This window comes from Falco peregrinus, chromosome 3 (genome assembly GCF_023634155.1).
Source record: "Falco peregrinus isolate bFalPer1 chromosome 3, bFalPer1.pri, whole genome shotgun sequence".
Lineage (NCBI taxonomy): Eukaryota > Metazoa > Chordata > Aves > Falconiformes > Falconidae > Falco > Falco peregrinus.
This window is the reverse complement of record NC_073723.1, coordinates 72719310-72741150: the sequence shown is the minus strand read 5'-3', so window position 1 is coordinate 72741150 and position 21841 is coordinate 72719310. Positions and strand designations below refer to the sequence as shown.

The 21841-nt window shown below is 40.0% G+C and overlaps 2 protein-coding genes across 2 annotated transcripts in view; one reads left to right on the top strand and one right to left on the bottom strand.

Moving 5' to 3' along the window:
• CTNNAL1 (catenin alpha like 1) overlaps positions 1-16350 on the top strand; it is a 58705-nt gene extending 42355 nt beyond the window's left edge. Inside the window, exons 10-19 of the mRNA XM_055801060.1 lie at positions 492-584; positions 894-1044; positions 6963-7000; positions 10251-10301; positions 10399-10553; positions 11300-11348; positions 12173-12229; positions 12362-12481; positions 14774-14857; positions 14971-16350. Coding sequence (XP_055657035.1) covers positions 492-584; positions 894-1044; positions 6963-7000; positions 10251-10301; positions 10399-10553; positions 11300-11348; positions 12173-12229; positions 12362-12481; positions 14774-14857; positions 14971-15132 — 960 coding nt within the window. The 3' untranslated portion in view covers positions 15133-16350. The remainder of the gene's footprint in view (positions 1-491; positions 585-893; positions 1045-6962; positions 7001-10250; positions 10302-10398; positions 10554-11299; positions 11349-12172; positions 12230-12361; positions 12482-14773; positions 14858-14970) is intronic.
• On the bottom strand, positions 16207-21694 carry ABITRAM (actin binding transcription modulator). The gene is made up of 6 exons (XM_055801061.1): positions 21552-21694; positions 21413-21464; positions 17521-17650; positions 16711-16787; positions 16570-16639; positions 16207-16501 (listed from the first exon to the last, which is right to left on the bottom strand). Exons 1-6 carry the CDS (start codon positions 21601-21603, stop codon positions 16373-16375), a joined length of 510 nt encoding a protein of 169 aa, XP_055657036.1. The 5' UTR covers positions 21604-21694; the 3' UTR covers positions 16207-16372.
• Positions 21695-21841: the final 147 nt, after the last annotated feature.

The following is a 21841-nucleotide window of genomic DNA, read 5'->3' as shown; positions in this document are numbered from 1 at the left end:
TGAAAGCAAACAGTATTTCTTCTATAGATTTAATTTTACACTGATTTGCTCAAAGATAATTCAGTCCTCTGGATGATAAAACACTAAATTTTTCACATGGTTGCTAATTGCTGAGTAAGCCTGTTTTGGTGAAATCATTTGTGCTGCAATTTTTCCAAGTTCCTTAGGTGTCTGATTACTTTCAGGTTTATTCAGTCACAAATATGGGAAATTGCTGTTGTATTTATGTATAAAGACTTTTCTTTCTTTTGGTGATTTTCTACATATTCCAAGTCAGGATTTAGCCCTGTTAGTTTTTATTGTAAATGTTTATTGTAAATTTAGTTTTTATCGGAAATATCCCCTGAGAAACACCCAGCTGTGTGGTCCCCAGTAAGTTTCTGAAAGGACTATAAATAACTGTGTGTTTGTGTGTGTGTGCACCTTTTCTTACTACTAATTTTATATTTTCTACCGTTCTTTTCTTTTTGAATTTTATAAAAAATATTTAGATGTGTCGCTTACTGAGGCATGTTTCTGGAACTGAGCCCCTTGAGATTACTTGTATACATGCAGAAGATACCTTTCAGGTCACTGGCCCACAGGTATGCTTAGCTTTTATCTCACCACTTCTGCTGGACATATATCAATAAATGTTACTTGTATGAAATTTTTTGAGACCTAACATGGAACGGTTCGAAGCAGCACTAAGAAAGAGTTACGCTTCAGTGTTGGGCAGTATCCAAAGGAATGCATGAGGAAGATCATCAAGCCTGCAAATGTCAAATGAATACACTACAAAGACATTATAGTAGCAGTTTAATTTTGTGTTTTGCCTGTGTGAAGGCATTTGTGAATTCATCCGCAACACTGTACTAGGACTTCCAATAGCAAATATTTTGTTCTCTCTACAGATAATTTCTGCTGCAGAAACACTGGCATTACATCCATCTAGCAAGATTGCAAAAGAAAATCTTGAGGTGTTCTGTGAGGCCTGGGAGTCTCAACTGAGTGACATGTCTATGTTGTTAAGAGAAATCAACGATGTGTTTGAAGGAAGAAGAGGTAAGAATGCCATGTAGAAATAGAAAAATGTAAGTTTCAAACCACATAGTCTAATAATTTTAAGTGTCATTTCGGAAATACTATTTTCTTAAGAGAAGAGCGCAATAAACAGTCCCTCATCCCATATGGCAATGTGGAATCTAGGTGGCAATATCCAAATCCATTGGTTTTGTATAGATGTTGACTTAGGCTGCTTATTGGATTTTTTTCCAAAGAAAAAACAGCCGAAAATTTAAAGGCCTGATTTGTGTAAAATCGGGTATGTTTAAATTTCCACACTGTGATTAGTTCCAGCAAAATCAAATGGAACTGTTCAAAGGACACAAAAGTATTTGACAGAGCTCTTTGCCAGCAGTGTTCGAATATTAGGGATACAGGGCTTTCATCCTGCCTTTTGGTTTGTCTAGGACATATCTATTCCTGACTATCAAGATATAACTTAAATTGTGTGACATTTAACTTATTTCCTGTGTTTCTGGAAAAAAAAATATATATACATATATATTCTATACTGTCACCTTGCCTTGTATTCGCTTCATAATGTAGTGAATGTAGCTATTTGATTTTTAAACTGCTGTCCTTTCTCCTGGATGGAATCTCTGACGACTCTGCACAATCTTGGGATATTTTCTTTGGTTGGTAAGTTTATTGGTATTTATACAACATGTAGAAGAAAACCTTGGAATCTTAGGAAAATAATTCTCTGTTTACTTTTAGCATAGGGTAATTTACCTTTAAAATGGAAGCCATTTTGTCTTTCATTTTTATTTAACAGGTTTTTTTCAGATGATGTCTTTAGTGTAGCCTGTCATACTACTTGTGGCTACGTGTTTGTTTCAGTCTTTAAGGTGTAATTGCATACAGACAGAATGTAATATATAACAATACTGAATGTCTTGTATTTTTAAGAAAATCACTCAGGTTTAAAAGTTTAGGTTTAGTTAAACACAGGGACTTCATTTTTCTGTATCTAATATACAGAAAAAGTCAATCCTTATTCAGGTTAGATGACACTTTATCACTACAGTACTTCATCTTCCTATTAACATGAGACCTTTTTTCATTTTTAAAGTTCATTTTGTCAGTTTAACTTCCTGTACTTGATCAGGTGTTTGTGTAAGCGGTTCTTTTGTGCCAGCTTTGTTGTGAGGACAGTAAACAACCAACCACAGAGTGCAATGTCTTAAATTGCTGCTGCTGATTCCTAGATGAACGTGTGTCTGAGCCTGAAGACTTGTTAAAGGAAATACATGATTGTTATCCTGTCTATTCTTCCACCTTGGTCTGGAATGCCATGTAAAGATGTGTAGCAAGCAGAGATCCTGTTTATGGGCCTTTTAACTTTCAGTGTTTTTTTGCTTTGTTTTGAGAGCCAAGGGCATACTGACTTCCTTTAAACGTAGCATTAAATTTTATATAATACAGCTTAAACTACAGTATTACTCTAATATTCATGTGTTACAATAAATTTGGAATTTGGAGGGCTGATCATGCAGTAATTTATTTTTTCATATTCATACAATGGTCTAGCAGGATTGAATCATAACCTTTTTATATATTTATATATGTGTGTGTATACATATTTATATTTAAATAGTAATAAATATATTAATAATAAATCATGTGGCCACAGCAAAGCATATACTTGGCTCTCCAAACAAATACTTTTTGAAGTATTGCAGCAGATTCCCAACCACTCCTGTAGTTAGCAACTTTTTCTTCTCTTGTGGCTGTTGACAGCAGATAACAGATATTTTCCACAAGTGGTGCTTTCCAATTTCTTTGAAGTATCATGTCACAAGGCAACCCCATGTCATTGCTTGAAGGAGAGAGAAGTGAATGGGTAGGTGCTGCTGCGCGTGTTGGAGGCTATAGTGTGCGTGTGTGGGTCTGGGTGCAATGAAGACTATCTCCTCCTGTTCGGCATCGCCAGATGAGTCCGTTCTAATTAGCATCTATTATTTTCTCAGTTGTTCTTTCAGCATAAAGTGTTCTGATACCATTGGTAAGATATTAAGTGTAGCTCGTTTTCTTTATGTGGCCTTGGGCTTGTATTAGGTCTTGTATTGCCAAAACGATGCTTAAGAAATCTTGTCTCCATTTTCCTTCTCTCGTGTCCTGGCCTGGTAAGAGACCTCTCTGAATCTAAACTGTTTCATATTAACTGTCAGTTGTCTCCTTAGAAATAATGTGGTCTCCTATATCCACCTATCTTTTACAAAGTTTTTCTCAGTTACTGTGGGCTAATCCCTTTTTGTTTGCTTGTGTTCTGTTGTTGGACTTCAGAGTGACTCTTGTCAAAGAAAAGAAAGGAAAAAACCTCACCCAAACACTCCCACCTTTTTGCTTCCAGAAAATACCCTAAAGTTACATTGCCACTTTCAACATTTCTTTTCCTCCTTGAAAACATGACTGACGACCCCATAAATAAACTAAAATGTTTGTTTTCCAAGAGATCGTAAGAGTGGTGTTCACAAAACTTTTGCCTCCAAACATAATTTTCACAATATTATATAAGGTTTTATTCTTCTCATAACTCATGATACTTGTCTTAATGCTGAGATTGGTAAAAGTGTCTTGATTTTACAGACTAAAATGTAACAAGTGCTTTATTCCTAGTAGAATGTGATTGTGTGTACCAAAAGATAGAAATACAGTTAGAAGGTATATATTTTTTTTTTTCCTCCTCAGTTTAAGAACTTGTATTTTTGTACTACCAATTTAAATGTTTGGCTTTGTTAGAGAGTTCGGAATACAGCTTATGAGGCAAAAATTGAATGGTGACTGAATGTGCTGGACACATCAAATAAAAAAAGCATTTTTCTGATAACACTAGATTCACGTTGTTTATACTGGTTCTTTATTTTTACAAGCAATTGCATAACTCCTTATCCAGTGGTCCTTTCATATCAGCAAATTAGGTATTTCTCATACTGAGGTTCAAAACTTGCATGCGTAGAGAGCCAGATTTTGCTTGGAAATGAAACTCAGTTTTGGTATAATTGCACTAGATTGCGCCCAAGTTGAAACGGGCTGGTCTGGGGGAGTGGGGTGCACATGCACCTAGAGGTAGGGGGGTAGGTGAGCACAGCCCAGCCCAGTAATCCTCACCTGTGTTTTGAAAATGTCCCTTGTGCTATGCAGAGCTGTACAGTGAGGTAGAGTCGGCTGCCTTTTGCTTAACCCTGAAATGCTTTAATCTAGCGGTGAGGCAGCCCAGTCTGCACAGCTGGTGTTTGGAACTGGGCTGGGCTGGGGAGAGTGCTGGGCTCCTCTCAGCTGGGAGGTTGGCTCTGGTTTGTTCTCAGAATTGCTAGTTTAGGTTAGATACTTAACTTTGTGGTTCCTGCACTTTGAGATCAGTCACCTGATGAAAGTACCTCTCATTGTTCCAATGTGCTGGATGTCAGCCAGTCTCTTCCCCCACCCCCAGTTTTCTGGTTTCAACAGGCTGGAGAAGAATGTGTTGGATTATCCTCTGATCGATCCCTTGTAGCATGATCAGAAGTGAGAGAATGATTTATGAAGATAACTTCTTTTTCTGCCCTTCTGTTTTGTTTTGCCTGTTTGATTTGAGAGGAGTTAAGTGACCATGAGGATTTGGGAGGGCTGTAGCTGATAAATAGGGGGTACAGAGCAGAATTTCACAACGTAGAAATTAGAGTACTAAAAAGAAGGGTGAAGCAGGGATGCAGTCATCCTACTCTCAGGTAAGAAATGAGATCAAAAGCAGAATTTAGAAGTTGAAATAGAGATATTTTGGAGGGAAGACCGTGACTGATACTACTGGAAAGCAGAAAATGGGAAGGCAAAGAGGATAAAATAATAAAAACTAATTTTAGAGGAAAAATGAGTTTGAGAAAACATTAGGAAAAACAAAGGCAGGCTTAAATAAATGAAAGTAAGATCATAATATTGCAAAAAGCCTTTTGCTATTACAGCAAAGATCTGATTTACAAACTAAGGAACTTAAATACCTGAAAAAAGTGTATGTGTATTCTATTAATTGAATCAAATATAAATTCTGTGATTATACAGATACAGTTTAATATTTTCTGATGAAGTAGGATTATCTTTGGCCCAAGTTGATTTGCGCTTTTGAAAGATCTGGTAGCTGTGGGTCCAGTGAGGTGGGGTTTTTGTGTGTGTGTGTTTTGAGTTTTTATTAAATGTTCCGGTAACGGTGAGATCCTTCCTCTTTCTGAATATGGTGAGCAAATAAACCTTGTAAAGCCAAATAATGGGAATTGCTTGAAGAGCAAAACCAAGTAATTTTTTTTTATTTCTGTTTACCACCTCTTTCCATTTGGTTTCCATAATTCTGAATGCCCACCTTGTATGAGTGAGTAGTATGCCCTCTCAGTATGCATTTGTATTACATTTGTTATGTCAAAGCTTTCTGTGTTTGAACTTTTTTTTGTTTGTTTTTAAACATGGCACAACAGGTTTTTACATAGCAGCAAGGAGATCTTTTATGCTACGGCATTTTAAACTTACAAGTTGGTGTTTGTTCTTGACATGTCTTACATGCCCTTTAGCTGATGTTTTGATACATAGAATGTTGTAAGTCACTTCTCATAATTTTTGTCGGCCTTTGGTGAAAAATCTTGCTTGAATGCATGTTTGGGCAATTCTGAATAACTCTGCATTCTGAAAAAAATAATTAGGCACCTTGTGCCCTGGTAGCTCATTTCATCTTTTGCCAAACTGGGTAGGGGAAGGAAGAGGTGATCTTAGGGGAGAATTACATTTTTCATACTTATCAAGAGGGTTGAGGGACACTTGTCAACTTACTGAAATTAGTTTTTTAGGTGTTAGTTGCCTAAACATGGAGCACATAATCTTTCTGTGGTGTCAGGAGATAAAGAGCATACTTTCAAAAATGACGAATGCACAAGAGAACTGTCTTCTGAGGACTCGGAATGGAATTTCTGTAAGAGCTGATACAAGAGGAGGAAATAGCAGTTGTAGTGGGGTTTGTTGCTTGTCCTTTGTCTGTCGAGGTGCATCATGTCTATGCAAACCTGGTCCCGATATCCATTATAGTAGCCCATTGTTTCTTCAGGTAAAATCTGTTTTTCACTAGTTTTTAAGTTTTTATTTTATTTTTATTTGATTTATCAGATTTTCTTCTCCTGAATCTATTGTAATAAATATGTCTTGATAGATAATTAAGTCTTCTGGTAACTGGAGCTCTAAACCTAGGCTGCTAGCCCAGGCACTGTTTCCTCTTGCTGATAAACTCCTCTTACTACTTCTAGGTGACACCTAGAAGGACTTTTTTCTTTCTCCGTTTGTTTTGCTCAGGCTTGGAATATCTGAGGCTCCTGGGGATATAAGAAATAATTCAATAAGTGTGTCAATTGCTACAGAACATTTTTCCTTATAAGGTACAGTGCGCAAAGGATACGTATAGTACAGTACAACATGAGAATTTTATTGGCGTTACGTAGAAAAACCTGCCTAGGTATTTCTCGCTAGTGGCATTGCCTACTCAAAATTTTAGACCATCCAACCCATGCCAGCCTTATGTGGAACTACCATTGTATATTCAGTACTTTGGAACAAAATGAGTGCGTGTGGTGATAGCATTTAATGATAGTTATTGGAGAGAGTTGCTTTACTTGCTTGTGGATTGCATGCAGGGAACCAGAAATCATACTGAGGGAAACTGTTCAGAGAAGCTTATCTGCCGGTTTCTGAGAGCTAAAATCTGAACAGTGCAGTGTTCTTGGCTTGTCTGTCTCTGGAAGCATGAGACAGAGGGGGAATCCTCTGCAATAATCAAAGAGCAGGAATTACAGGTAAGTAAGTTGCTATTGTAGTACTGCAGCTTAAGGAGGGATGGAGTGACGCATGTGATCTCATGATTAAAATCTGAATACAAATCTTGGTGTAAACGTATGTGTTCTTCATAGGAGAGAAGCGTGTCTACCTATCACTGCCCAGACCAGGGGTAAGTTGCTTTTAGGATTCTTGTATTTATTCTGTATCTGCTGTTAACTAATTGATTTCTTTCCATGTCACACCTTGATGAAGGCATAGCAATACCGTGGTAACATGCATCCTGACTGGGTGGGTGAACAGTAAAATATCAAATTTTGTGTATTTATTAAATGAATAACAAACATACTGAAAACTAGGGTAACTCATTACATAATATGCTTTAATCACTTTGATTGTACATGAGCTTTAATGCCTCTTCATATTTTTTACCACTTACTTGACTGTCATGCTGTATAATAAAAAATGCATTGTTACTATTAAGAACAGTATGAATACACTGAAACATACTGAAAATAGGTCTTGATAATCTGATTTTTCTTCAGTGTTGTTGCCCGAGTTGACCTATTAGGAACAAATGGACATATTTAAGTCTGTTGTAGGGTCTTCAGAAAATGGGTTCTTGTTTCCTTCTTTATCTTAAGTGCATTTAATACAGAGAAAAAAGCTACACCAAATGGCCAGTTTTAGTTGTGAGGTAATTAATATCCTTAGCTAATCATAATTTATATTACGTTCTATCTGAGCATCTGTGTATTAGGAAACCTCCTAAACCTTATTAGTATTGTGTAACCAGTCATTTGATTCACATGCTACATACTGAATCTTTTCAGAGGTGGGAAAAAGGAAGAATGATCTCAGGAGGTACAGTAAGCTCTAGCTTGTTTCTTTCTCTCTTTGCTCTCTTTCCATAACATGTAGTGTTGAGGAATTTGGGTGTGAAATGATCCCATCTCCACGTCTTCTGTTGTACAGTTCTGTGACTTTAAACACAATGTGCTACTTCTGACCTTTAATGAAAAGACAAAAGGGCATACCTTAGAAATCCAATCTTCAGATTTAAATAGAATATGTGTGGCTGGGTGAGCATGGGTGAATTTCACGGGTACAGAACTAAGTATTGAGGCTGGAAAATAGATTGGTTCCATGACTTTTGATAGGGTTTGATAGGGTCACTGCTTTGACTAAGCTACATAGCTTCTAGACTTCAGCCAAAATTTAAAGACGAGATGTTTGAAGTCAGATTCCCACTTACTGATTCATGTGTCCTTTAAAAATACATTCAATAAAAACTTTGTTCCCAGGTTAAACAGTTCTGCTTTGTTGTTTAAAAGGTTACTGCCTTCTTTTGAATTCTGCAGGATGCTTGGATTTGGGGAACTTACGAGTAATACGTGGTTTACAAGTAGACAGGAAATGTAGATTACATCCATAAGACAGCAGCATCTTCACAGGGTAACTTCTTTGCCTAACTGATGCACTGACCTTTGGAACTGCCTCTCTTCCCAGTGCTGTGACTCTTGCTACTGACTCTTCCCTCCCTGCTGCCATCACAGACATCTTGCTGTGCCTGGCTAATGCCCATGCTGTCCCTGCACAGAAGCCACACTTTCCCTGTTGATCCAATTTGATCACATATTTTGTTACATCTGTTTAATTGCAACTGTGCTGTTTGCTGGTAATGAGTGGCATCCTAGCCCATAGCATAGTTGAGGACGGAGCAGTGATTCATGTGTGTGCTTAATGCACGGGCATATTCTCCATAGCATTAGGTGTCAAATCATGTTTTAAAAGCAGAATAATTTCTTATCCGATTTGTACTGATTCTTCTGTTAAAGTAGTGTAAGTGAATACTAGAATAGGGAAGACTACAGATCTCAAACATTCTGAGGTTTCTTTAGTTATTTGTGGATAGAAAAACTTACCTGTTCTAGAATGCTGGTTTTCTTGAATACCATTCACTCAGCAGCTTAAACACTTGCCTTACTTTGGCCCAACGTTTGTGTTTACATACAAATCTAGTTTGGCTTTGTGTTCCTTTCTTCTTTTAAGACTGCCTTAAAACCAGCGTTTCTTGAATTGCATCTCTAATATGCACGTGATCAAACTTAAATGATAATTAGGAGTGTCAGTTCTTACACTTTTTGCTAGATCTTTCAATATGAGATCAGCATTTCTAATACATAGGCAGTATGACAGTGTCTAATCTGGGTAGACATTCATAAGATTCAGAATAATTAAAAATTTGGGGATGAGAAAAGGGAAATGGCATGAAAGCTAAACTGAGCAGCAAACTGCAGTAGGAACTTAAATTGTAGTATTTTATTTCTGCTTAAACTCCTGAAATGAGAGATGGAGATGGCACCTGAAGCTTATTTCTGTTGCTGTTCACAATGAACAGTGGCTTCCCCCCCCTGCAGGGATTACTGAGTTTAATTTGCCCAAGCACTCCCACTAATGAATAGCAGCTCTTTTCAGATTCTCAAACAAGGATCTGAGTTCTGCACTCTTATCATCCAGCCTCCTCCAGTGGCTCACACCTCCAAGTTACGACACCGACTTTGTACTTTCCATTCCTCTGCATTCAGAGCAGTTTCGGAATGTGGACTGTGGCTCCCGCGTCTGTTAGTTTTTGATGTCTGCACAGTGACAGCACCAGCACATGAAGTTAAAGCCAGGAACTACTGCTCTCAACATGCTAGTTAACTGATTTGAAACAAATAATTTATTATTGTGTATATGTGTTACACAATTGGCAAGCTCTGCCTTACCGGATAGCCCACTTGCATCAGTACCACTAATCATTGTTTAATCTGAGCCAATATTTGGCTTGCAGCCAGACTGGTATTTCAGGTAGTTCATGACTTAAATAAAAGAAGGAAACCAACAAAAAAAAAAATCAAAGTGTCAGTATTTGTTTCCAGCTACTTCAACAAAGTGACGCAAAATAATGAGGTACATCATCACACTAGCATTTACGTGGGTTATACCCTAGATCAGCCTGCTTCTAGCTAAATCAACTTCCAAGTCCCTGTTACATGAGAATCACCTTTGATGGAAACATCAGTGCAGTAGTACTTGATTAAGACTGTTTATTTAGTCCAAAATATTACTGAGGATTTAGAGGGTAAGGGGAAGAGATGTTTTTGTGTGAAGAAGTAGAGTCTGAGAACTGTGGAAGAGGTCTTTTCCTGGAAACTTTAGGACTTTAGCGTGTCTGTAGGCGCAGAGACCCTGTTTGCATATGCCATTTGAGGACAGCCAGATCAGAACAGGTTCTCAGCTTCTACTGAGAGATTTGTCTGAACAACCGCAACTGTCCTGCAAAGTCTGCCTCTTAGGCAGAGCCACATCTTAGGATTTGTTAGTAAAATGATTACAAATTCCTTTTATTTAAAAATATTATTTTTTGTTTGAAACAGAAGCATAATGCAAATCTGAAAGCATTAAAGCCAGTCAAACTAGATACTGAGGTAAGATGCCGTCATTTTAGTAAAAAAAAAATTATTTTTTCTTTTCTTGTCAGAAGAATGTATTTTCAAGTGCCATAAATATGGTTACCACTTACAGGAACAGGCAAAGATTGCAAAACTTGGATTAGAATTGCATCTGCTCACATCTGATGTGGATTCTGAGACAGAGAAATGGGAGGATCAGGAGAATGAAATTGTGCAACATGGACAAGGCATGTCAAGTATGGCCTACTCCATGTATTTATTTACCAGGTAATTACGCTGTATGCAGCATGTTTTGGTGAGAAGAGAAGCATTAAAAGAGTTTATAAGAAATAAGGCAATTTAATTTTAAGTGTATAATAATAGGGACGCATTCAGAAAGGACTTTTAATTTTACCATTTTGCTTTATAAATTCTTGTAAATTTCTAAGCTGTTCAATAATAAAAGTAGGGGTGGTTTAAAGTGCTAAACATCTGTTTTGTTGCAGAACAGCTATTTAATTATCTCTTGGGTACAGAAAAAATTTTAAGAAGCATGTTCATAAATACTTTCAAAATTGAAGGAATTAAAGCACAGCTCTATAACTGTAGATGAGAATTCACTGATTTTTGCTGTACTGAAAGGTGTTTTGAAACTTGCCCATGCAATGTCATTTTCTTATGTGAACAATTCAGGGTTTTTTTTGTATAAGAGATGAGATTATTTTTCTTACCTGCTAGTCCAGTAATACTCAGTATGCCAGAGACATGGATTTCTGTTGTTGTTCAGCTGATGAGAACTGAACCGTTCTTAATTTCCCAATGGTGCTGTAGCCACTGAGGTGTTTATATAATATTTTGAAATGGCATTCCTGTAGTAAGTTATTGTTGTGTGTAGTATATTCTAAAGGAGTGGTATTTTACAGTTCAGTGGTGTGAATGGGGAGGAGAGAGATACTATAAATTGTGCAAATAACAGGCAATATAATCTGCAGCCTGTACATGGCATAATATTCTGCTTTCATTATTTCCCACAGAGGAGAAGGACTTCTGAAAACTACTCAAGATTTATTTCATCAAGCTGAGGTAATGTATTTTTAACAAAATAGGAGTCAGGCAGCCTGAGTTAAGAACAAATTGGAACTCTTAACTTGCCAATTCCTTAAACATAAATACAGTGTACCGTGATCTGAATGGCAACTGTAGATTTTAAGCAGCCTAACCCTGGTTACTCTCTGCTGACTCTCTACTTTCTGAAAATTAACTTCTCAGTGTTCCCATAGTAGGCTAAGACAGCATTCATTAAATTCCAGTTAGGAGTAGGAGTAGCAAATTGGCGTTATGGCAAATAGGGTGCATTTCGTTGCATCAGTAGTACTCACTGTGTCACTCAGCTCGGTCCCTGATGGTGGTGACGGATGCTCCATCCTAGTCTGAGCAGCAGCAGGATTTTCATGGGAAAGAAAGACTATGCAAAACTGAATAATACGAATGAAAGACAAGAGGCCAAATGAAGGCATGTGGCGTGGTATTGCCAAGATAGATGTCTGTGTTTAACAGGAGACTGGTTACCTTTGTCTGGACAATATAAACAAACACGGCAGGTGTCACCTACCCACAAAACTCTTGTGAGCTGCTACAGTGCAAAAAATAATTGGAAGTCAGTTTTTTTTCTGTGTAAAGGGAAAGCCTTTAAACCTTGCTTATCTGGGAGAATGGCCATTTGTAATGTAGCTTATTATTTTAGAAGTCACTGCAAACTGCTAACTTTGTTAATTATAAATGTATACAACTACCACAAATATTGCCTGTAGCTTTTTTACTTTAGAGCACGCTATTGAAACAACAAGGGAAAAGAGCCTCATCTTTCATTGTGGTTCATTTTGTTACACGCTTTCTCCCTTTTTCAGATTTTTGCTGCAGAGGGCACAAAGCTTGCTTCGGCTCTACATGCCTTTTCTAATCAGGTGATGTATGACCTCTAAAACAGCCATTCAGCTTATGGCACTAGTGATACCACTTAAAACCTGGCTGTGCCATCTTCTCCATTAATATCGGAGCCTTTAACAAAATGTTTTTGTCTTCCTGAAACTTTTCAGGTACACGATGATGACAAACCTTTGCTTCTGTTGGAGGCTGAAAAACTGATCTCTATGTGCAAGCAGCTGCAGATAACAGCTAAAGCTTCTGTTCAGGGTAAAAGTGCTACCTTTACAAAGGTAAGGTAAAAACTATATCTATTCCTGAAATTAAGACCTAACTTGTTTTGAAATATAGTAACTTACTAATTATTGTATGCTTCTGCTAAAATATGAGGCAGTTCATGACAGCGGAACTTCTTAGATTGATAGAGGAACATGAAAATTAGTAAGTACAAATTTTATGGTGTTGTGCAAGCATTTTTCTGCTGTGCAATATGTCATCGTTGCTGCACCTTATGTAGAAGATGAATTTACTTCAGCTTGAAGTACTGGTTTGCACTTAACATGTTTTGAAAGCTGATGTGCAAAGTAGAGGAAGAACAGCAAGAATTGTTCCACTTGCTGAAAATGTTTTGTCTGTTGAGACATCCCTTGTTCATAACTGTCATACAAGCCATTTACTGCACTGTCTTGTCTCAGAGGGATTTTCTTCAATATGGGTGATAGTTTTCTATCCCTTTTTTTCATGTCCCCTCTTCACTATCAGAGCAGGGCTTCAGTGACGTTTATCGTGACCTCACCCTCTCATTCATGCTGAGAATTTGATAGGAGGCAAAATACGGTACGCTGGCAGCCAGCATGCCTGGAAGCCTGCCAGTGGTAGCTTGGATAGTATTACTCTGCAGGCGTATACAAATGTTTTCGTTAGGGAGCATGGATATCCAAATTCTGTGTAACTGGCCCAGTGCCCACAGACATATCGTTGATATTAATGTTTTAAGGAGCAGTTTGCCTACCCCTAGCTTATCAACTTCAGAGTCTTAAGAATCAGTAAAATAAGTAATGGGATTTTTTTCCTTCCTATTATTAAAAGTAATGTAATGATCGGGGTTTGGATTTCACTGTTAGTGAAGGAGTTTACAGAAATGTTTCACAAGACAGTGATGTTCCTGGACTGCTATTAAAAAAAATAAAAAAATAAAAATAAATGTGGAAATGTGTCCATAGGCTTCCACTACTTTATATTGCTTTTTACTGCCAAGAACTTTTTTCAAAGAACTTCTGTCAACATCTCCTTCAACTTATCCACTAGATAAAGAGGGATACTGGAATTTTGCCATGCTGCAACTTGAAAATTTTCAACTGAATAATATGAGATGGAGTAATGTGGTATATAGTAATACTGTGACCCACTAGATTACAGTAGTAATAGTGACCCACTAGAACTTCATTCAGAGAAATATGAACTGTAATTAAGTGTACATGGCTAAGACTACATGACTTCAGCAATCAAAGTAGTAATGAAGGTAATTTGTATTTCCACCACTGTAGTAATTATTCTGTTGTTATTGATGCTTAACATAAATGTAACAAATTCCAAACCCCAAAGACTCTATTATGGAAATACATGCTTGCTTTTCAGTAGGTAGAGTCTTACTCTAGACTGCCCAGAGTTTATTTTGACATTATTCATATTTGTGATGAGTAAAGGTGTATACAGCTGCCATAAAAGTTTCAGCATTGTTACCACAAGAACTAGATCTGCAGACCTTAGTGGGGAATAGGGGTCAGGCATTTTGAAGAACTTCAAGTATCCCTGAGCAGCAATGTGATCAGTGTGAGCAAGACCATTTCTGTGCACCTGGATGTTTGTTTCCAATGAGCTATGGAAAAGACTTTTCAATTTTACAGCAGGGACTGAAACAGACTAGAGCATCCAAGCCACTCAAAACCAAACTGAGCACCTCAGGGCTGCTGCTTGGTTTGTTTTACACTCTCCAGCTGAACCAAACGGGAACTCCAGTCTGTTTATACAGTGATTTTTATCACTTTACATAGTGATAACAGGCTATCAAATTAATGTTTGTTGAGGGCCCAGGCTTGTGACTTGTGCTGAGTGTTAGACTCAAAGCATAAACTTAAATGCTTTAAGATCTAGCTAACTTACAGTCTAACATATATCAAGGTAAGGTTTACATGATGCATGGCTCTCTAAATCATGCTGACAAGACATAAACCAAAAGGAAACACATGAAGAATTGTGAGAATCATATCTAAGATGGTAAGGGGATCTTTTCCAAGACACTTACTACTGTTTACTATGTTATTTTAGTTCCTTCTCCTGGGAGGTGTGTCATTCCCTTGTCTTTCCTAGCTCAAGTCTTGGGTTAACAGAAGGCATGCTGTTGCTTTACGTGTACTATATAGAGAAATTCAAAAAAAGTTAGGCAAAACCTTTTGATTAGAAGGGATTTATGAAAGACAAATATTAGATATTTAAGCTTGAAATAGATTATCAAGTTATGCATTAAACAATTGCCTAATAAAAGTAATGAGTGGTCTTATTCTACTCTTAACGGTCTTGTTTAGGTTGATGCATGCATTCTGAAAACAAGGAATGTGATGACTCTGTTATGCCAGCTTCTTCCACTTTGCTGCAAATTACTGAGAAAGGTGAGTACTTGGTTCATCTGCAGTATTGTAAAGTTCTTTTGATTTGGTTTTTTTGGTTGGATTTTTTGGTTTTGTTTGGGTTTAAGAATATTTTTTTTTATATATATATACAGAATAAAGCAGGAAATGGATGTCTTAAACCTGCTCCACCATGGAGAGAAGAGAGACTACAGACCGGCAGAAATGCACGCACCCCAGAAAGGAGAGCTGAGACATTTGGCATCAAGTCTTTAGAAAATCATGTAACAAACATGACGTTTTTAGAGAGCAAGTAATTGTAGCACTTAGAAATGCAGAAACTCCCATTTGAAAATAACACTTGCTGAATTTTAAATATTGCTTTCATTTGTGGAAAGTCAGACCAGGTTAATTTGAATTAAAGCTGTTGACCTTTGTCACATCTAATAGATGTCCCATTACTTAGCAATGACAACACCAGCTAGTCTAATTGTTACATATTTTTATAATGTGAATGCCTTTCCTATGCTCACTATTGATACTGGTTTTGTAATTAATGCTTATGAATGTCTTAATGGAGGTTTCAACCCAAAGATGCTGCTAATAGACATTTTATATAAAGAACCTTGTGCTGCATATGCTGTATGTAACACTACTGTTGAAGTCTGTAAACTCGTCTCTGGCCTATTTCAGTCTGTATTTGATAAAGCAGAATCAGGAATATAGTCTGAAAGTCTGTGGCCTAAAGCACTGAAATGTTATCTTAGTTACGATTTATGCCTGCAATTAAGTACTTCTAGGAAAAAAACCCTCTCTTAATAGCTGCACCACTGAATTTTAATCTTGTTGACATGATTCGTATTTCCAAAAGTGTATTTCTAAGTGATTAATACTCTTGATTCAAACCCCTTCTCTTTTACCCTCTTTATTTGTAGATGGCAGTTGCTGCTTCCTTTTTTATTAAAACTTACTAAGCATAATTTGAATTGCATGTAGAACCACTGAAGTATTATGTAGACTTTACATTATACCATTTAAAATTTAAGAAAATAGATACTCATTATGACAAACTTCTGTACAAAGGGCATTACTTGACTTCATGATGCCATGAAAATACAACCTGGTGTGAAATACATATTTTCAAGTTCATCTGCTCTTTGTACACAGGCTTCTGTTGCATTTTTATTTCCAGTTCACCTTTGTCAAACACCATATTGTATTAGTTTAGCTAAATTAAGTGATGGCTAAATCATATGATTTTTCTGTATGTATTATGCTTGCACTGAGCAGAAGCAAAGCTGCCTGTGGAACATAAATACTCTCCAGCATATCATTCTGTGCTTATTTAAAAACTTGTAGTGCTAGAATTCAGAGGAAAAAGTGGAAGCAGATTTTAATATACAAACTTATCGGAACTGGTTTATTCTTGTATGAATCAAGCATTTAATTTCCAGTTTTAAAAACGGGCACTAGGCCTTCCAATACCATGGAAATTACAGTATATAATAAAAGTAGCTGATTTAGTATCAAATACAGATGATAAGTGTGTAATTAATTTCATGAAGAAGAATTAAGACGTTTCAACAAAACCTCCCCGTACTCCTTCTGTGTCAGAAGTCCTTGAGTTACATTCTTGCTTTCTTCAAATTTGGGTAGAACCACTGCAATGTATCCCTCGGTTGATGGCTAAAAAGCAAGACTGAAGTTAGCAGTGAAATAAAAGTTAGAAAGTAAAAAGCAAGAAAGTGTCCTACCTTTTCTTGCAGAATAGCAGGATTGCTAAGAATGTTTTCATTCACTTCGATCAACCGCCCTCTTATACAACTGCAAAAGTGTTTAGATTCAGTAGAAGTGCACAGCATGCAAAGGTAAGAAGAAAAAGGGGAAAACCTTACCTGTAAACTGTGTATTCCTCTCCATCTGAGGAAGATATCCTGCACAGAGGGGCAAGTTCTGTTAAAAACTGAGCTCCCTGCATTGGAAAAATAAACATATATATACTTTTAATTACACAGGGCTTTTTCAGGTATTACCATGAGCAAAATAAGTTTGTAAGCTTCTCAGAACAAAGCAAGGAAGCGTGATAGCTACAGGTCATTGCAACTCACGTTGCTTCCTGTGCTTAGTTATGTGCTGACTTAGTTATATGCGCAAATCGAACACAAGCTTGTTTAAGACCTTACAGGTTTAGTCATAACGTTTCTTGCAGAATAACATGACTTGTAGTTTGATCAGATTAAAATCAGGGGATAGGGGAGAAAACCAGCACCATTTATTTCAGTATAACCAGGTTAAACTACACATACTTGTAAAACTAACATGAAACACACTGTACTAGCCCATCAGCTATCTAGGTATGCTTGAGGAAAAAGAGTAGTCTCCAAATCCTCTGCATTTTTGTGGAAAAAAATTTTCTCTTCTCAGGGATGTTTAAGCCCCTCTGTACGCTATGAAAAAAATGACTAAAAGCAACTGTTAGCCTTGGTTTGAGCAACACGGGAAACTGCTGGTGCCACAGGAGTACTGCAAGACATTGGCTGAGTTAGACTTTCTCAAGAGGTGCCTGTCTAAATTCCTCAGCTGTGTAGTATTTGTTCTAAAATAAAATGTAAAGGCAACTTGGTAAGTTTCTATCCCAGAAAGGACAGAAAGTCTGAGGCAGTGTGAGAGATTAAAATGAAAATGAACAGAATAAAAAGTCGTACCCTTTTTGACTTCCCAGAGACCTTATTCTGGAGTCTGCTACAGTTGGCACTGATTTGGTAGTTAACACTTTTAATTGTTTTTCCACTTTGAAGAAGAGGATGGGCTTCTGCCAAGGTGATGACACAGATTCTGCAAAGAGAAACAGGGTTATTACACTGCAGTTTTGAGAAGCCATGCTCTTATGTGCTCTAAGCAAGCTCCACAAATCCTACCAGTATAGGCTGAGGAGGTTAAGACCAAGACTGACTTCTTCATTTTGGCTCCTAGTCTAAAATGCTAGCAAGGCCTTTGGTGTTGTGAAAGCTGTTGTTTACTTTAGAGCACAATATTCTTCCCTCTGCAGTTTAGCAGGAAAATTAAGCTTACTGCAGTGGGACTCACAGGACGGGCACTTACCAGACTGAGGGAAGAAGCAAGGACAGAGGGACGGGTCTGGGTGACAGCATGGGGGTTGAGTAGGGTAATATCTAGGACACAATTTACCTGAGCTAATGAAGGAGAATGGCAGATAGTTGCCAGCTGTAGATCAGAGACAAATTTTAGTTTCCCACTTACAAAAATATCAGATACAGGATCAAACTGGACTCACTTTCATCGGGGCATCTCACTTGATGCCTGCCATACCAAACTAAATGAAAACTGCGTTCTGGCCTAAAGCAGCCCCTACAGGAGGTGCTTTATTCTGAGGTACCAGGCTGGACCACCCAAAAGCAGTACACTGCTTAAGTTTAAACAGAACCACAGCTTTTAAATAGGCTAGAGATGTTCTGTCTGGTGCTGTACCCCGTGGGAGCGTACCTGGCTCACCTGCACGCTGATAGCTGAAGGAGATACTCACTTAAGACGATCAAGTAAAGCACCGTACTCTTTTGTTGGAAAAGATAACGCAAGGCAATGTTTCTCAGAACAGCTAAAGGCCGTTAGTGGTGAATAGTTACGGCAGATGAATCCTTTGGTGATCTGGGCTTTAGTTAACCTGCTGTTTGCGTTTTATTTGATTCTAAAGGAGAGTTATTTCTTGTCATGCAGCTAGAGAGTTTGAGATGCAACCAGCTGTAGAAACTAGGCCTGCCTTCACCCCTGGGCTAGAACCATGCACAAACATGGAAAGCACGGAACTTGTCAATAACTTAACAGAGATGAAGCTATTTTCTTTAAAAAGAGTTTATAACCTAGAGCAAGGACCAGAATTAACAGAACAGGAACTGCAGAGAAAAACCACGGCACAGAACTAGATCTTTCCCTGTGGACGGTGCATCTGTCTCCCTGCACTCCTTCGGCTGCAAAGATGATGAGGGGACTGGAGCATCTCCCTGATGAGGAAAGGCTGAGAGAGCTGGGCCTGTGTAGCCTGCAGAAGAGAGACCGAGAGGGGATCTTAGCAGTGTCTACAAATATCTTAAGGGCGAGCGCCAGGAGGACAGGGACAGGCTCTTTTCAGCAGCACCCAGCAACAGGACATGGGGCAACGGGCACAAACCAAAACATGGCAAGTTCCACCTGAACATGAGGAAAAACTTTGCCTTGAGGGCGACAGAGCTCTGGAACAGGCCGCCCAGGGAGGCTGTGGATTCTCCTTCTCTGGAGACATTCACAACCCACCTGGACACGATCCTGTGCAACCTGCCGCGGGTGACCGTGCCTTAGCAGGTGCCTGGACCAGGTGATCCCCAGAGATCCCTTCCAACCCCGACCGTTCTGGGATTCTTTGCAAGTTCTTGCCGTGCAGCTCCCCGCAAGAGGGAGCTGGATCCTGGTGAATATTTTCAGCATGTCCCAGCATCTCAAAGGGACCAGAACAGCTCCCTCCCCTCCACCCCTGCCTCTTTCTAAGGGGAAGGTGACAAATCATCTATTATTTCAAATGTTGCCTGTTAGAGCCGAGACCTAAAAAACCAAAAAAATCAACAGAGAATTTTACACTGCTTAGAAATATCGAGCTGAGCCACAGCTCCATCTATAACGGTAAAATACTTTAACAGAGCATTTGGCTAAGCTGCTGTAGAGGCCAAGGGCCCTGCTATTTCAGAATTCAAAATAGCAAAATCTTCACAGACATTTGAACAAGCGGTTAAATTTTTATTTCCTTTCCTCCATATCAACAGGATTGAAACTCTCATTTATATTAGACATCTGAGACTAATAACTACATATTTAGTGCAAATGCAAGGGTGTCCTTTCTCGCTGTTGCTGTTACACCTGTTATTCCCAGGTACTTGGGTTTCTGTTTCCAAAGAATGAGAAAGCGAACTGCATGAGATGGCCACAGGGGAGCCCCAGCTCTGCAAGCTGCAGCGAGGTGATGGCTCTGCCCTGCGCCAAGCATGCCTTCCTGGTACCCTGAACTCCTCATGGGAGCAGGCGACCCACCGGGAACAACAAATACCTCCTCATCTTCCCTCAACGCATAAGGAACTGGCACTGCCAGTTTTTGTGCAGGCAGTAGTTCAGTTCTGCTCTTCCCTGGGGGACTGGACACCCCAGAAACACTCAGATGCCACCAGTCCCCCTGCAGTCAGAACAGGCTGTAGCGGCAGGGCAGGAGCTGGGCGGGTGAAAGTACCTTACTAAGAATCCAAAGCAGGTGCAGGGTTGATTTGCTCCAAATCACTGGATAACCAGCAAAGTATGACGTTTTATTTCCTACGTTGCACTTGCTGTCCATAGCAAACATGTACAATTAAAAGCAATTGAGTTGTATATAGGAAAAGCTAAATGTTTGTTCAAATTGAGCCCATTCATTTGCTAGAAACCAAGTTAAACAAACTAATTCTAAATGTTACTATGGAAAAGCCCTCCGAAATGTTGGTCATCTGCTACCAAAGGTGATGTAAAGGGCCCTTTCAGCAGAAGAGGACACAGGGACCCCAGGGCAGCAATGCAGACACCAAATGGCCTTTTTACAAACCTGCTTGGGCAATATGGGTGTAATAAGTAACTAAGGGTAATTTGCTGATCAAAGGGGTTTTTAACAAAAGGAATGATCTTGCTGTAATAGATTTGAGAATGTTTTGTCTGGTGAGAAAAGAGTTAACCGTTAACCATGAGGTTGGAGATGTACCTTCTCAAGGCCAATGTTAAACCATAATCTCATGTTACTATGACAACCTTTGTCTTCGTCTAGACTTTAGTGTAAAAATAGTTTAGTTTTGTAATATACAGCTTCTTGCTACGGGACTGAGAGCATAACTGTTTGCTTAAAGCAGCCTTGAAGTTGAGAATAAAAGAGCTGTGTTACTTGTCGGAATTTGTGAGCCTGGATGGAGCTGTGACTCCCCGGCTGCCCAGCACGCTGGTTTTGCTTTCCTGCCTTAATAAATAATTAGTGAATTTATTTCGGACTCGAGTTATTTCAAATTAAACTATAACATGGGGGAGGGGGTGGGGGGCAGGGACCTCCAGCTCCCCTGTTCTTACAGGTGTAGTAATTAACGATGGGACACGGTTTGGCGGTGGCCTTGGCAGTGCTGGGCTAACAGCAGGCCTCCGTCATCTTAAAAGGTCTTTTTGCGCCTGAACTTTTTTGCTTTTTTTGCGCCTTTTTTGCTCTGGGATATAGGAAGGCAAAGGTTTGTCACTCCCCCATCCTCGCACCTGGAAAAATCCCGGTTCGCCTGGTATTCCGCGCTGCCCCCGCCAAGCCCCCAAGCCATTCCTGCGGGAGTGCTGCCCCCGGGTCAGGAACACACACCCCCCACCGCCCGGCGCGGGACCCCCGCCCGCCGCCCGCGAGCGCAGGGCCAGGAGGGGGCGCTGCCGCGTCCTGCCGGGCTGCACCGCCCGCTCCCCGCAGCGGCCGGGGCTCCGCAGCGCCAGGGCCGGCCCGCGGGCACCGCATGCTCGGGGACGGCGGCCCGCACCCCGCACCCCGCACCCCGCAGCGCCACTCGCCTGTTGGAGTGCTGCAGCACGCAGAAGTCCTCGCACGGCCGCCCCTTCACGTCTGCAATAGGGCACAACCAGCAGTGAGCAGCCGCCCCGCCGCTGCCGCCCGGCCCCGGCCCCGGCCCCGGCCCCGGCCCGGCCGTACCTGGCTTGTACCAGCGTGTAAAGTACCGCTCCGCGCCGCCGCCCGCCGCCATCCCGCCGCACCGAGCCGCCCGCCGGCGCGCAGCGATGACGGGCGGGGGCGGCCCCGGCACGGGGGACGGGGGCGGGGGAGGGCGGCTCCACGGCACCGCCCCCGCCAGCACCCACGGCACCGCCCCCGCCAGCACCCACGGCACCGCCCCCGGCACCCACGGCACCGCCCCCGCCAGCACCCCCAGCAGCGCCCCTTCCTCCCCCCGCCCCCAGGTATTGCACGAGGCGATCGTTTTC